The sequence below is a fragment of the Gekko japonicus genome, unplaced genomic scaffold (genome assembly GCF_001447785.1).
Source record: "Gekko japonicus isolate JY-2015 unplaced genomic scaffold, Gekko_japonicus_V1.1 scaffold1097, whole genome shotgun sequence".
Classification (NCBI taxonomy): Eukaryota; Metazoa; Chordata; class Lepidosauria; order Squamata; family Gekkonidae; genus Gekko; species Gekko japonicus.
Window position 1 is genome coordinate 325,118 of NW_015162513.1, and position 15,692 is coordinate 340,809.

At 43.1% G+C, this 15,692-nt stretch overlaps 1 protein-coding gene across 1 annotated transcript in view; it reads left to right on the top strand.

Annotated features, from left to right (window-relative positions):
- Positions 1 to 15,286, top strand: part of CRB1 (crumbs family member 1, photoreceptor morphogenesis associated) — a 139,389-nt gene extending 124,103 nt beyond the window's left edge. The window contains exon 12 of the mRNA XM_015406181.1: positions 15,071 to 15,286. Within this exon, the coding sequence (XP_015261667.1) occupies positions 15,071 to 15,286 (216 nt within the window). The remainder of the gene's footprint in view (positions 1 to 15,070) is intronic.
- Positions 15,287 to 15,692: the final 406 nt, after the last annotated feature.

Sequence of the window (15,692 nt, forward strand, 5' to 3'; positions counted from 1 at the left end):
AAAGTTCCACAGGGCATGCAAGGCAGAGATGTTCCACCTGGCACCCTCCTCTTCCCTCCCCTCCATGGAAATCTGAATGCTAGATATGCCATCTTGTTTAAAGTGCTGAAATATCCACGTTGAACTCTGTAGTTTTAATTGGTTTTAAAATTGTATTGGATTTTATGCTGTTGTAAACCGCCCTGCGGTTGAGCTGCGGTGGCTCAAGTGGTTAAGACGCTGAACTGCAGGCTGTGGAAGGTCATTAGTTCAGCAGTTCGAGACCCGGGTGCCACATGATGGAGTGAGCTCCCATCTCTAGTTCCAGCTCCTGCCAACCTAGCAGTTCGAAAGCAAGAAATTGCAAGTAGATAAATAGGTACCACTTCAGTGGGAAGGTAACAGCGTTCCATGCACCTTGGTGTTTAGTCATGCCGGCCACATGACCACGGAAACGTCTTCGGACAGCGCTGGCTCTTCGGCTTTGAAACGGAGATGAGCACTGCAAACCTAGAGTCGGATTCGACTGGCTTTCGAGCAAGGGAACCTTTACCTTTTTAAACCGCCCTGAGCCCCACAAAAGCGGGGAAGGGTGGGTAAAAAAAATCAAATGAGATAAATAAATAATAAATAAATAAGTGCTGAGGGCTTCACCTCAGTTTACAAATCTTCATTTGGTTTCATACATAACATAGTCAGCTAGTTTTCCTTTCACAAAGGCATTTGTTTGTATATGTGTGAAAACCATTTTCCTTGTGAGAAACAAAATCCACACAATGTCAAAATAGACTCTGATGGAACAGAAAAGCGGATGTGACATCTCTCCTGACTATGACAAAAAATGGAAAGCATGTAGTTAAAAAGAAACAGGACTCTGCTGGTTTGGGGGCAATTACAGTTAATGAGAAGGATAGGAATAGATCATTTCAATGACTTGGAATATTTTAGCAGAAATCAAGTCTCTCAGGTTTCATTTTGCCCCCTCCGCCTTCATGCAGTATTCCCAGTGGAGAAAGCAAGTTCAGACACCAGGAGGAACCAATGAAGAATCTTCTAGCTTTATTTACATTTGAAAGGCTGATCCACTAGGGAGTGCAAGCTACAGAGGTATAGACACAGCACTAACAACTATAAACACACACGCACGTACACACACACTTTACATATTTGCTTTACCAATGTGATCTCAGTCTGGCAGCCAAGTCTGATGTTTGGACTTGCCAAAAATTATCAAGGAGATCCTGAATGATGGTCAATATTAAGCACACCTTCCATTAGATTAAGCATGTGTGTGTCCACATTTAAAGGAATCAGTGGCTAAAGAAGTGCTTTTGTAGCAATTAAACTAACAAAATATGGAAAAATAGCACTTCATAAATATCCCTTGATTTGTAAGGTCCATAAAGGTTATGCCAAGTCAATAAAGGTTTTACTGGCTCATTTAAGTCCAATCCTATGTACAGAGGCAGCAGATTTCATCACAGATATGTTAAGTGGTCAAACACTCTGTATTTGAAGGTGTTGACCAGATGTGAGTGATCACCCAGCCTGTTTGGTTTGTGCCAAACAGCCATGAATGCCTGCCGAACAAGTTTGCATCAGTCTTTCGCAAAATTGCACATGTGCAAAGACATTGTCAATTCATACTGATTGGCAGTATCACTAGGAAGACAAACAACAAAGAGTAGGATTTTATTAAAACACATTTATTTATTACTGATGTATATGATTTGTGACTAATACAATTGTCTATTTAAACAATTGCTGAGTGGAGCAGTTATACAGCAAGGATGGGGCAGGTAACAGAACTCAATGCAGCTGTGTGAGAACATGCCTGTGTGAAAAGCCAGTTGTGTTGTGCTGCATGGTTAAGAAGGAAGACAGTGAATGAACCTGCGGAACACCCATGGAACATCCACGGACAGGTTGACAAACAGTCAAACCAAATGCTGAGAATTCAAGTCCCTCTTTGTGACTGGTAAACATGATGTGAGCCCAACTGGTGAGCAGCTCTAGTCCTGTACTGAGTTACTCCTGTCCACGATTATTGATTCCTATGGGCTTTGACTGGAAAACCTGAATAGGATTGTTAGCCTTGAAAATAAAGTTGCTTAATTATTAACAACGTAAATGGTTATTGTTGATTCTGATACAGCCTTGTGCTCCATGCATGCTTCAATAGTCCCTATTTACCAGGAGAATCTCTGTTTTCTAGTCTATCTGTAGTAGTATGACTTTCCCACTTTTGTTCCTACTATGCCTTTGGGAGTGATGGGCATGCCTTCTTAAAATATGGTTAGTGTGCGGACATATGCAATGGTGTGAGCTTACCGTCTGGTTTCTAGAAGTTATATCTCTGGGTGAATGGTGCATGTTTGTTTGCAGTGCATGCCCATTGATCCAAATGCCACTGCATTGCTTGTCTTCCCCTCCCCATAATCACCTATCTTGTTGCCAAATATTGCAGCTTAATCTTTCTATTAAAGCAGACAGAGAAGGAAGAATCTTCAGTAATACTGTAGTAGGGAGTGTGTACAGTGTGTGTTTGTGAGGCTGTGAGAATTGGGTGTGACCAATATACAAACATGACCCAATAATCTGTTGAGTGTTGGAAGTTTTGTTCCTGTCCTTTAAACAGTAGTAAAAGTACCAGGGTTATTGCCTCAAAGGGCCAATGTGGCAAGTTACCAGAAAGACCTTTACTATAGCAAGCAAACCATATCCATGCAACATGTGACAAATGTAGTAGTGAGCTGGCGTTTGCAGTTCTCTGGATGCACATCAGATTTCTCCTTTAAAAAAAATAATAATTGAAAAGCCCAGTCCTAAGAGAATCACAAAAAACCAAAATCCATGTATAAAAATAGGATTCACTCCTGCCATTGCATAACCAGAGAGAAGGAGCAATTCAGAGGAAGAGACCAATTCACAAAAGGTCCGCAAGGACTTTGGGTTAGATTATTCTGGATTTTCTGTGCTTCCCAGGTTCATGTGGGTCTAGTTCAGATCAGGGCTAAGGCAAGCAAGGAGAAGGGACTTCAAACCCCACCCCCACAATTTTTGTGACCTTAAATGTTGCTAGGGAGATGCTATTAAGCTCCGTTTTTGGAAACCTATGTGTAGCCATCAATAAACATACATTTCCCCAACAGAACAAACAGAGACTCCCTGAGGCTATTTCAGATCAGGAAAATTATGCTGGGGGAAGATGTTTAAGACCCCTCTCTCCCTGTGCTCCGTGGTCCCAGTCCAAACTGGGCCCACACGCATATGGAAAGCATGAAAACCTCAGTGTGTGTCTAATCCAAAATCTTCCGGGCGGTTGCTATGAATTGGCCCTAAGAAATCAGGTACTAAAAGTTCATAGGAAAGCAGCCATGTAAGATGATTTTCTGCCAGTGAGGTTGTCCCCCCCCCCATATCCTATCTGGAGGCCCATTCCAAGAAGATGGGACAAGTATATAGACCACATGTGCCTATTGCAACAACAACGAAAAGGATGCCTCAGTGATAACAGTGCAGGTCTAAACTGGCAAGTAGGTCTAAATAGGGCCAGGCAGTCCTTCATCCATATGGTATCCATGTTGAGCAAAGCTTTAAAGGATAAAACCTGCACCCTTAATTGCAACCAGAAACAAATAGGTGGCCAGTGCACTTGTGGGACAGAAATTAAATGTATCTGGCATCCAACTGCCAGCAGGAGATTACCTGCAACATTTTACACCAAGTTTCCAAGTTGTCTTTGGTGATGCCTCATACAGACGGAACTGCAGTAACCCAATCTAATGTAAAATTACTTAGCTAATCATGAGTTCATGTTAGTAGATAGTCATCACTGTGATTTTTCAAAATCTCAGTACCAAATGAATAGTTTGCAACCATTACAAAACAAAAATGCAGCCAAACTTTCTGGACAAGATGTTAAATTTGTTCCCAACCTTGCTCAGTCTGTCAGTTGTCGTTGTTAAACATCAATCTTCTGGAGTTTAACAATGATCTCTCCATGTGCTCCATTTCATGAAAAGAATACTAGCATGGACCAGAACTAAATGGGATAAGAGCTCCCTTCTTTAAAAAACTTTTTGTCAATGAGGCATAAATTGATTGCATTGCCTAGACAGATTTACTTTTTTGGGAATTATGCAACCACCTGATTGACCAATCTGTGTCTGAGTTTAAAGTGATTCAGGTGATACAGCTGGCTTCAGGCGGGGTTGGGAACCATTTCTGTACTTGCCCAAAGAAACGACAAAGCAGCTAAATACAGTAAATCCAAATTTCCCAAAATACAACTTCCAATTTAAACACATCACATAACTCACAGACACACCTGCATCCCAAATGAATCAAGATTCTTGAGACAACCTCCCACCCCCCCAATCCTCACAGAATATAAGCGTGTTAGTCAGGAGTCTGTCCTGCCTGCCTGGATTCCACCTCAGTAACAAGCGCACTGTATCACCTCTTGTTGCAGATATGGGATTGAGGCTGAAAGAGTGTGGCTTCCCTAAAACTACCTAGCAAGTTCATGGCTGAGATGAGATTGAATAAGAAACGTCCTAGTCTGCAGTTGAACCATTTATCTGACACGCTACACTAACTTTTACATTTTGAGGACCAGGCTGATCTGGGACAGTTGTAAAACAGACATCCTGGTAGAATTACAGAGCATCAAGGCCAGATTGTGCTATTGTACTATTGTAATAATTTACTTCCAGGATTTTCCTGTCTGGTTGAGAAAATCCAGGAAGTGAATGGTTACAGTGGCAGAATACCTACAAGGTCCTACAAGGGTTCAGGACAAGCAGCCGAAAAATAATAATCAGGAGTGAACAGTCAGCCACTCTACCTTTTATCACTGCAGCATAAGCCAGATCCTTAGAGCTACTGAATGTATGTATGTATCATCAAGTTGCAACTGATCCCAGCAAGGGGCTTTCAAGGCAAGTGAAAAGCAGGGGTGGTTTGTCATTGCCTTCCAAGGTCCCCCACCCTGCTTTACTTCTGAGATCTGACAAGATTGGTCCATACTGTTCTGTCTTCCCTCCCTAGAGTTACTGAAACACTATGAGAAGCCATCTATTAAGGAATAAAACCCAAGCACGGGAACTGAAGAAATGGGTGTTCAAAAGGATGGGCTTATGGATCAGGATGTGATGGCACGTTGTCTTACGGCACCATTATTCAAGTTTTTAAAAAGGGATCACTGTAGGCAGGGGTCTTTTCGTAGAAAAAGAGCTGCAGGAGCTCATTAGCATATGCTAATGAGCTACTGGGCTATTAGCATATGCCATGCCCCCTGACATCACCGGAAGTGATGGCACAAGGGGAAGCAAAAGGGGGGGAGGCATCTTCAAAAGCCTCCCCTCCCCTCCCCTTGGGGCGGGAGCGAAGAGAGAAGGGGTTGGGCCACAGTTGGGCCACAGGAGGAAAGACAGAAGGAAAGAGAGAGAGTAGAGAGAAGAAAATAAGGGAGGAAAGAGGGAAAGAAACAGAAGGAAAAGGAGGGCAAGAAAGAGAAGGTAAGAAGGAGGGAAACAGGGAAAGGAGGAAAAAAGAGAAGAAGGCAGGAAAGAAAGAAAGAGGGGAAGAAGGAAGGAGAGAAGGAAAGGAGGAAAAGAGAGGAAGGAAGAGAAGGGAAAGAAGGCCGGCCACAGCTCTCCCACCCCCCTGAAAAAGGATGGGCTTATGGATCAGGATGTGATGGCACGTTGCCTTACGGCACCATTATTCAAGTTTTTAAAAAGGGATCACTGTAGGTCCCTGTATTTAGAGAAGTTAACCAGCCTGGAATTAAGATCGGCTTTTACAGCTTTAAGATTTCAATCCATGCCCTCAATGATCAGGACTGGACGTTTCTTTGGTATCCCTGCCCCCCCTTAGACTTTGTCTTTGTGATATGGGGGAAGTTGATGATATTGTACATTATATTCTGAGATGCCCATGGCATGAGGCCCTTAGGCAAAAGTACATCATCCCTATTATTCTGCAGCATAATGGACTCTCCGATCTGGATCTTGTCACATTTTTACTCTCAGACCTCGACCACTATGTCTCTAGCAGAATGGCATTATTTGCCTTAGCAACAAGGAAAATCAGAATGAGTTTAGTATTTAACACAAAGTAGAAGTAGTAGGAGTATACTGATATTTTTCTATTGTCTACATTACCATTTTATGACCTGATATGTTATGGCCTATGGTTAAGATAATAAACTTATACTACTTAAAAACAGCATGTACATAATTTAATGATAGAATGTTTAAATCAAAGTTATCCTCTAAAACAGGTCAAGGATTATCCTAATTTTAACCTTTAAACTATCACATGAGGTGGGTTAAGACAGTGAATTGTCAAAGGCCATCTAACCAGCCTTATGGATGAGTGAATATGAATCCAGCTCTATGCTGACTTAAGTCCAACATTAGAGATGTGTGAAACCTTGACAGATTTTGTTTGTCTGACTGAAATTTTAATGGCTTCCCTCAAAAATTTCTCAGATGTTTTGCCTCAGGAGGTGGCAAATTGCTTCAAATTTCACTTCATATGAAATCTGATTATACCTAGGGATGCATGGAAACCCCACTGAGAAATATATCTCTGATTCTATGAGAACTCTTTCCACTTTCCTCAGAATTCCTCACCTGTTTCACCTGAGGGGAAACCCTCAAAATGTATCCACTGCCATACCCACTAAGTCGGTTGCTGACTCTCCTAATGGCAGAAGAGGCATGGTAAAGTGGCCAAATATGTAGTGCCAGGATGACAAACAAGTCTTTGGTTCCTATCCTTCCAATCACATAAAATGAGAATAGACATTTGGGCCTGATTCAAAGACCTCTGAGTACCTCCTGTAACTTGAGGAGCATTTGGCTTGGGCTCATATTGTTTACCATCTGGTGCCTCAGCACTGCTGTCGTCTCGGAAGACTGTATATTCCAACAGTTATCACATGCCCTGTTGTGAACACCAGGCTCCCGTTGGTGAACAATTACGCATGTAATTGGAGTCTGCAGCTGAAAGAGGAGATCTACATTCCAAGTGAGGAATTTGCCATCTGGCTGCTTGTGGCATGATATACAGTGGGCATTGCCACAAGGTGAAATGTTTGTTTATCATACTAGTATCCTGCTTTTCTGTGGAAAAGCTCAGAGCAGATCTTGAGCAGTTTTTCATCCAGCTGCAGCCGAGGCTGAGGCCTGTTTAACTTTAACAACGTAAAAGAATCATTATGGAGCACTCAGTAGTAAAACACACGCTTTTCATGCAAAAGAACTCAGGATTAGTCCCTAGCATCTCCAGTTAAAAGAAACTTAGGCAACACACTTCAGCCCTAAAACCTTTGGAACGTGCAGACAATATCAGGAATACACATTGGGATGAGCATTCCATGAAAAACTAATGAAAACCAGAGCCAAACAGAGCCCACTTGTTAATATAGTTACTGTGCCTAATTCAAATAGGCAAAACAAATTTAATGTGGGACTTCTCTGGTGCCTTACTGATTCACTCTTATGATGGGGAGGAGAAGGGAGGGAAGAGTGATTCAGCAATAAGTGCCTGATCTGTTGATCAACCAGAAGGCCATCAATGTTTCTGCCCAACAGGACAATCCAGTAGGCATTTCTACACATTACATTTTCATTTGCTGTCACTTTATAGATACATATATACACAGAGAGAGATGCATAGGTCCTCCTTAAGTGAGATGTTTCATTATCTGGTGCAGTACTGACTATTAGGCAGGGACCAGAAGCAAAGATTTGATTGTGCCAACTGGAAGACAGGCAAAGCTTTGTGGACTGGGGAAAACGACGGCAGAGGCTCAAGGCTTTGCCCCCCCCCCAAAAAAACAGGCAAGCCATTAGGGGACAACAGAGGCAGATATTTGAATGTATTAGCTGGTAGTCAGACAGAATCACAGAGACTGTGGAAACATAAGACAGAGTCTCAAATTTTGCCCCCCTCTGCAATAAACAATTTGCCTGCTTTGTATGATAGGAAGGAGGATAGTAGAAAAGTATAAGGTTTTGTCTCCAAACAGTAAATACACATGTACCTTAAGCCAGACAAAATCTGAGTGATCAGTGATGAGGAAGTATCAGATCACCTCTGTACTTTACAGAGACAAACCTGATGAGGAAGTATCAGATCACCTCTGTATTTTACAGAGACACCCCCCATCTCCCCTTGAGGATCCCCCAAAAGGAGAGAACACATTCCAACTCAGATGGGCCTCCTTGTACCCATTTTGCAAGTGATGGTCGAACGTCTACGCTTTTTCCTATTTGACTGAAATTTTTGGCACAGAGAATCTAATGCACAAGGTGTTCTTTCCAGGAGATTTCCGTCCATGTCACATACATGGGAGGGAGTTATAGGCAGAGACGTATTTCCCACTGAAGCCAGCAGTAACTGTTTTTATATGTGCATTACCTTTAAAGTGGATTTTAATGTCTTTTGAAATGTTTGCTGCCTTGAGGCCACTAATTGGCTGGAAAGGTAAGATAAAAACAATTTCAATAAATAAATAAATGAAAAAAATAAGAACCTGAATGGGTTTGGTTGAGGCCACTAATTGGCTGGAAAGGTAAGATAAAAACGATTTCAATCAATAAATAATCGTATGAAAAAAAATAAGAACCTGAATGGGTTTGGCAACTATAAGATAAAATATTAAATAAAATGTAAGCAAACAGCCCTAGGTTAGGTGTTCCAATTGTCTAACTCAGTATGAGTGACACCATGTGTGGCTATGAATCTACATGTGCTGTCTGTACCCAAAAAGCTAATTCTTCATTATGGGGGTGAGCTAAATGAAAGTGCCTGGTCCTTCAAGAGACCATTTCATTGATACATTTCTCTATCCCCCCCCCCCCATCAGCCAAACACCCCCATCACCATCCTTTAAAAAAACAACACTATTCTCTTCTCAGAGAAGCCAACATCTTTTATGTTAATTAATGGCTCAGCTATCAGTTAGCCAAGGGAAAGCTGATCCTGATGGGACTTGACTGATGAGCCTTGAAGCATTTTTTTTTAAAAAGCTGTTCACAGCTATCAGAGCAACCTGCACAGTGGATCATGGCACTGCTGTGAAAGCCAAGAGACGGGTATGGAAGTTCATAACCAACTACTTTTTACAGCTAAGTAGAGTACAGACAAGTACAACAGGAAAGGACATCAGGAAAAAAATGCTGTGAGACTGGATAAGAGAAGCAAGCCATTAGGAAAGGTAACCTGGTAAACAGTGCAACATTTATTTTAAAAGAGAAGTGCCAGAGTGTAAGCCTGTGGGTAATTGTGTTATCCCAAAAGTGTGGCACTGCCTACAGTGATGAAGGAAAAGGGTTCTCACAGAGTCTGGAGAGTTGGTGTCTGGAGAGGGGTGTTGGGGAAGCGCAAGCCTCTACCCACTTCTCACAGAGTGCTAATCTGGCCCAATGGATTGTCAAGCAGGCAGTGTTTCAGTAGTGTGATGAGGAAAACCAAGTTTTGTCAAGGAGTCAGTCCCGACTCTGCCACGGATGACCTTGGGGCCTGTAACACACTCTCAGCCTCACCTATCTCATAGGGTTGTTGTGGAGATAAAATCAAGGAGGGAAGGACTATGTTGCAAGTCACTTTGAGGCCTTATGGGGTGGAAGCAGGACATGAATAAATGTCCCAAGGCACATAAAGTTGAAGGCACTGAACCTATGATGCTTTAATCATCTAGAAATAATCCCTAGAATTTGACGTTCCAAGTTGGTATCTAGCCTACCAAGTTTGTTAACTTGTGGTCAGTTGTCGTTATCATTATCATCATCATTACTGCTACAATTTTAACAAATAGGGCTTCTAACCACCCCCCAAAATAGTACAGGATAATATCAGTAACACGACACAATAAAACCCCATCAATTAAACACCATAACATCAAACAGAGCCTGCCTTGAAATCAAATCAGCCATTAAAAAAAATCAATAAACCAATAGCAGAAAGGTTTGAATGTGATAATAGTAGTAGGAGAGCTTCAAAAATAGAGATCCAGCATTAAGAAAATCAAGCCGGAAACATTTCCACCTGATGTCTAAAACTATGGAGACAGGGCACCAGGCTGAACACTGAGCAGAAGAGGGGATTCCATAAACAGGGTGCTACTACAAAGAAGGTCCTCTCTGATGCCCATCTACTTCATTTCAGAAGGTTTACTGTGGCCTGCCAAGTTTTCAACAGTTCCCCTTGTTAAAAATACGTTTTAAATTAGGCCTGCGTTGTTATTAATACTGTTTTCAATTGCAAATGATTTTTAAACTTCTTTGCAGATATTTCAAAGCACAATGCTAATTTTATATGAAAGCGAGCTGCTAGGCAAGCACCATCCTTTCACAATTTGCATTCCCCCCCCCCAAAAAAAACCATACGTCTTCTCTGTTTGCTCCTTAGAGTTTGGGAGAGGGTGCCAGTACAGAAGTATTATCATTTTCACATCATGTAATGGAAAATACTGTGTTCCTTTTATACAGAATTAAATTAGCTTCGTTAAAGGACGACACATGTATTCCTGAGAGGAACGGCAACTTTCAGACTATCCTCCTCTCTTTTGTATTATGGGAATCAGGACATGCACACAAAATTCTGGGGGCCCTTGGAGCCCACACTGTACTATATTTGTACACAACGTTATCAGTAAGAATGAACAAGTATATGGAGGGGGTAGGGAGGAAAGCAGAGTTACAGCAACAGGCTCTGCCCAGTGCAAGCTTCAGGGATGTTGAGGCAAAGGGGGGGAAATGTAGTTGCCACGGTCACCTAGGAACCCCATAAAGCTGAGCATGTTATGCAGTTGGTTTTCCTAAGGTGTTGGATTTGGCTCCGAGTTGTGTGAATGAGGGGTCCGGAAGGGACTCTTTGGGAATTGATTTATGCCTGCCCATTGGAAGGTATACAGTGGGTATACAGAAGGTATATGCACCTAGGCTCTTTTCTGCATGATTGGAAACTCTGGAAAAGCAGGTTTCTTGTAGGGTTGCCAGCTCTGGGTTGGGAAATACCTTCAGATTTGAGAGGGGGCAGAACCTGAGGAGGGTGGGGTGGGATTTCAGCAGGGTATCATGCCATAGAGTCCACCTTCCAAAGCAGCCATTTTTTCTCCAGGTGAACTGATCTCTGTTGCCTGGAGATCAGATGTAATCCCAGGAGATCTCCAGCCACCACCTGGAAGTTGTATCAAAACACGAACACTCCGTGGATAACTTACAAACAGAAGTAGAAAGAATATATTATCCAAAGCAATTTTAACAATTCTTAACAGTTCAAATATTTGTCAAATTCAACTGGGAGAAAATCATATGCACATAGGTCCGTTCATGGTATCCAGTCATCACAGACACAGGATTGAGGGGTGGAGCTTGACACTGGGATTCCAGTTCCTCCCCATCTCCAGAATGCTGCATGAACACAGCAACATGCCACCATCTTAGAGGGATTCAGCAAACATTCTCTGTGTTTAATTCCAGGCTGGATGATAAAGGCATTCTGCTAAGAACGTAACATGATCCTTGCTAAAACACAGCAAAGCCCCATCTAGTCCAATATACTGCTTCCCAGGGCTATTTTTGGACAGGAACGCACAGGAATGGAGTTCCGGCTGGCTTCAGAGTTGGCCATGTCCACTCTGCATGTGTGGCTACAGAGGGAAGGCCTGGAGAGCGCCCCCCCCAGTGACTCCAAGGCGGGCAGGCCAGGGGGGGCCCTGGAAGGATCGGGGAGGAATTTAAAAGTCCAAGGGCCGACTTGCCTGGGCTTCCTGCAGCTGCGGGGCATCTGGGCAAGCCAAGAGAAGGCATGGGGTGTGGCCTAATATGCTAACGAGCTGTGCTATCAGGGGTGTGGCCTAATATGCTAATGAGTTTCTGATATTGTGTGTGACCTATTATGCTAATGAGTTCCTGCTGGGCTTTTTCTACAAAAAAAGCCCTGCCTTGCCTTCCCTTCGGGAGGGGGGGGGGATTTGCCCGGGCTCCCTGCAGCCACAGGGGCGCCCAGGCAAGCCAAGGGAAGGCATGGGGTGTGGCCTAATAGGCTAATGAGCTGTGATATCAGGGGTGTGGTCTAATATGCTAATGAGTTTCTGATATTGTGTATGACCCATTATGCTAATGAGTTCCTGCTGGGCTTTTTCTACAAAAAAAGCCCTGCTGCTTCCTACGGTGACTGACTAGACACCTTTGGAAAGGCCAGAAGTAGAAAGGCAACACTTTCCTCAGTGTTCCTTCCATCAACTGCCATTCAATATCATATTGCCTCTGAACTTGGGAGCCCCACTTTAGCTAGCACTGACATTCTCCAGTTGCGGAAGGGGGATCCCCTGTTTTTGCAGGCTCTTACCTGCCAGCAGCTAGATGGCCAGTGGGAGCATTGCTGGAAATAAACCTGATGTGCCTACGTCACCCGGAATAGATGTAGGCACATTGGTGACATCGGGGGTGATGCTCTGGTTTTTGGGCATAACTCTATGGTTTGAGGCTGATTGTACCATAGAGTTTTGCCCCAAAACCAGTGCGTTGCCCCCAACATCACTGACATGCCTATGTTTGGTGTAGTGGTTAGGAGTGTGGATTCTAATCTGGGAGAACCAGATTTGATTCCCCACTCCTCCACAAGCAGCTGCTATTGGTGTGACCTTGGGTCAGTTACAAGTTGTTTCATAGCTGTTCTCTCACAAGCAGTTCTCGAAAGAGCTCTCTCAGCCCCACCTACCTCACAGGGTGTCTGTTGTGAGGAGGAGGAGGGGAAGGAGATTGCAAGCCGCTCTGAGAGTCCATCGGGTAGTGAAAGGTGGGGTATAAATCCAGTCTCCTCCTCCTCTTCTATGTCACTTCTGGGTGACATAGGCATGCTGTGCAACATCCCTGCCGGTTCCCGGAACATCCCCCCATTGGCGTTTCCAACAGACCTGGCAACCCTAATTTTAGCCATCATGGTTAAAAGCTGTTGGTAGACTGCTCTTCCAAGAATTTGTTTAAGCACCCTTTAAAGTCATCATCACACCTTGACAAGAGAAATAAGGCTCTGAGGAATCCTACCCTCTTTACTCTGAAGACAAATCATAGCCACACCACTTACAAGAGGTGATAATACTGGTGAAGTGACTTTTAAAAAGACTTTGGGATCTCCAGGCAAATGGCAAAACCAGCCTTACCTGAGGCCCTGGTGGGCTAGATTCAGCTCAGTGGATCATAAGTTATATAGGCCCAATACCATACATAGCAGGGTTAGGCCTAGGCTTGCCAGCCTCCAGGTGGGATCTGGAAATCTCCCAGAATTACACGTTATCTCCAGATTACATAGATCAGGAATTTTCTAATCTGGATTTGGTGACTCTAGACATGCAAATATAAATGAATACATTTCCCCCAACTACCCTCCTTCTGCCAACCTTGTTGAACTACAGTTGTGAGGTTTAAAAAAAATAAAATTGTAAAGAAACATGGCAGAGTGATATGGGTCATAGTTTCACATCTTAGGTGAGGTTGTTACATAGGAGGTTTGGATACTCTAGGAAATAATTAACACCTTCTCTAATTATAACCATAATCTCATTTTCAGAGGGCAATTAAAAGGGCAGGGGGAGACTGTAATCTTGACAGTTCACAAACTCCCTATGGAGCCACGCTTAGATTTATTTTATTATGCAAGAACTTTTAAAATTTCTTGGGGGGAAACCCCCCTCTCAAATAGCTGCTTAATATTTCTCTGAGGGTACCATCATTCCCATGCAATGGAAGCCCAGAGGTAATTGACTAGGCATTACTATACACAGAAGTTAAACCCAATCTTGTAGTCAAAAAACATACCGAATGTGCACATGGAGAAGATTGTTCCCATAGGCAGCAAAGTTTGGTTTCTGAATCTTTAGGAAGTGGTTTTTTGAGATTTTGCCCTGCTGGGTTCTTTTGCTTGTTTTTAAACCATTTGTATTTGAAAGTTCAGCCCCAAGCACATGTTCTGTCTCCAGTGGTTCAATTGTCACTAGTAATACAAATCAAAAAAATCCCAAGCATGATCTGCCTGTCCTATCAAAATCCTTCACGGTCAAGCTGTCCACAATAGCCAATATTTTCCCAGTGCACTTTTGTCCTTTCAGAGGGTTATGATACATCTAAGACTAAGAAAGACCATTTTCTAATAGTGCCAGAGAAGTAGCTGTGCTATTGTATTGCAGCAAAAATAAGCAAATCTCTTGTAGTGGCTTAAAGAATTCTAGTAGAAGCTTTTGTGGACTAAAGACTGCTTGGTCAGAGCATCTGGCAAATGGAGCTGTAGTCCATGAGATATTATGCTGGAATAAAGAGTTTGTTTTTAAGGTGCCACAAGACTTTTGTTTATTTGAAATAATTTCACTATCTTTTAAAATCTAGAACCCTTCCTTAGATGCTGGGAAATGTTTGGTTTTACTGTTTACTTCAGGTGATGCTATATCCTATTGCTTTTTATAATCTATGTATGATACATCCCCTTCCCAGAAACTGGGACCTATTTGCCACTAGATAAGTGTGTGTGTAATTGGGCTATGCCAGTCCTCTACAAGCTCATCTAATGAGCTGCCAGAGGGCATCGGATGCCACAGAGCCATCTTGAGCCGCACTGGGTCCATTTGGTTCCGCGGGTGAGCTAAAATACGCTCACTGCCTAAACAGGGTCAGGGTGAAACATTCAGATGGGCCCTCAGGGCATGGTGGTCCGACCATGGAACTGCTGAAGCAGTAATCTGGTCCACTGTTACCCCTGCCGCGAAAAGCAGATTGAGTATGTGCCTGGCCCAGTGAGTGGGGTCGTTACATATTGGGAGAGTCCCAGTGCCACCATGGACGACACTAGGTCCGTTGCCTGAGTGGAGGTCGCATCATCTGCATGCATATTGAAATCACCCAAGACCACCAGTCTAGGGTGTTCCAATGCCCAGCCAGATATGGCCTCCATCATGGACGGCAGGCTATTGACCGGCACATTAGGCAGTCCTGACCATGTTATCCTGCATATGTTTATTTTTGTGTACTTTTTACTTGAGCACTAATTACATTGTACATTATTTTCATCCTTCCAGTTGTCAACTGACCTGGCCTCCAATATCTTCACCACCATTGGCTCAGTAACACTGGTTTTGTTACTGATCTTCCTGCTGGCAGGCGTACTTTCAGTTGTCACTGCCAACAAACGGGCAACCCAAGGGACCTACAGCCCCAGTCGTCAGGAGAAGGAGGGATCCCGAGTTGAGATGTGGGACATGGTACAGCCTCCTCCAATGGAAAGACTCATCTAAGCAAGAACACCTGATATTTCATATTTGACAAAAAATCCAACAGGAATGAGTTTAGCGATGATTCTTCTGAACAAGATGGAAGGATCCCTCTACAGAGTGTCATGAGTTCTGCCAACAACCCAGAAATCTTGGTCAAGGTCCAAAGTGCCATATTCAGTGTTCCATGAGCTTATAGAGATTTTTCAGATTCTCTGTCCTCTAGAGCAGCACCCCATGAGACACGGTGAGTTGCTGTCAGAAGGCAAAATGAGAACACATACACACAGTGTGAGTGGAAGCACTTTCTGTGAGAGCACCAACTTCTCTAAATGACAGAAGACTTCTCACTTTCTGAAAACACTTGCTATAGGAGAATTATTTATTGCACTGGAAATTTTAGCTTTAGCATAATCAATTATAGAGAATT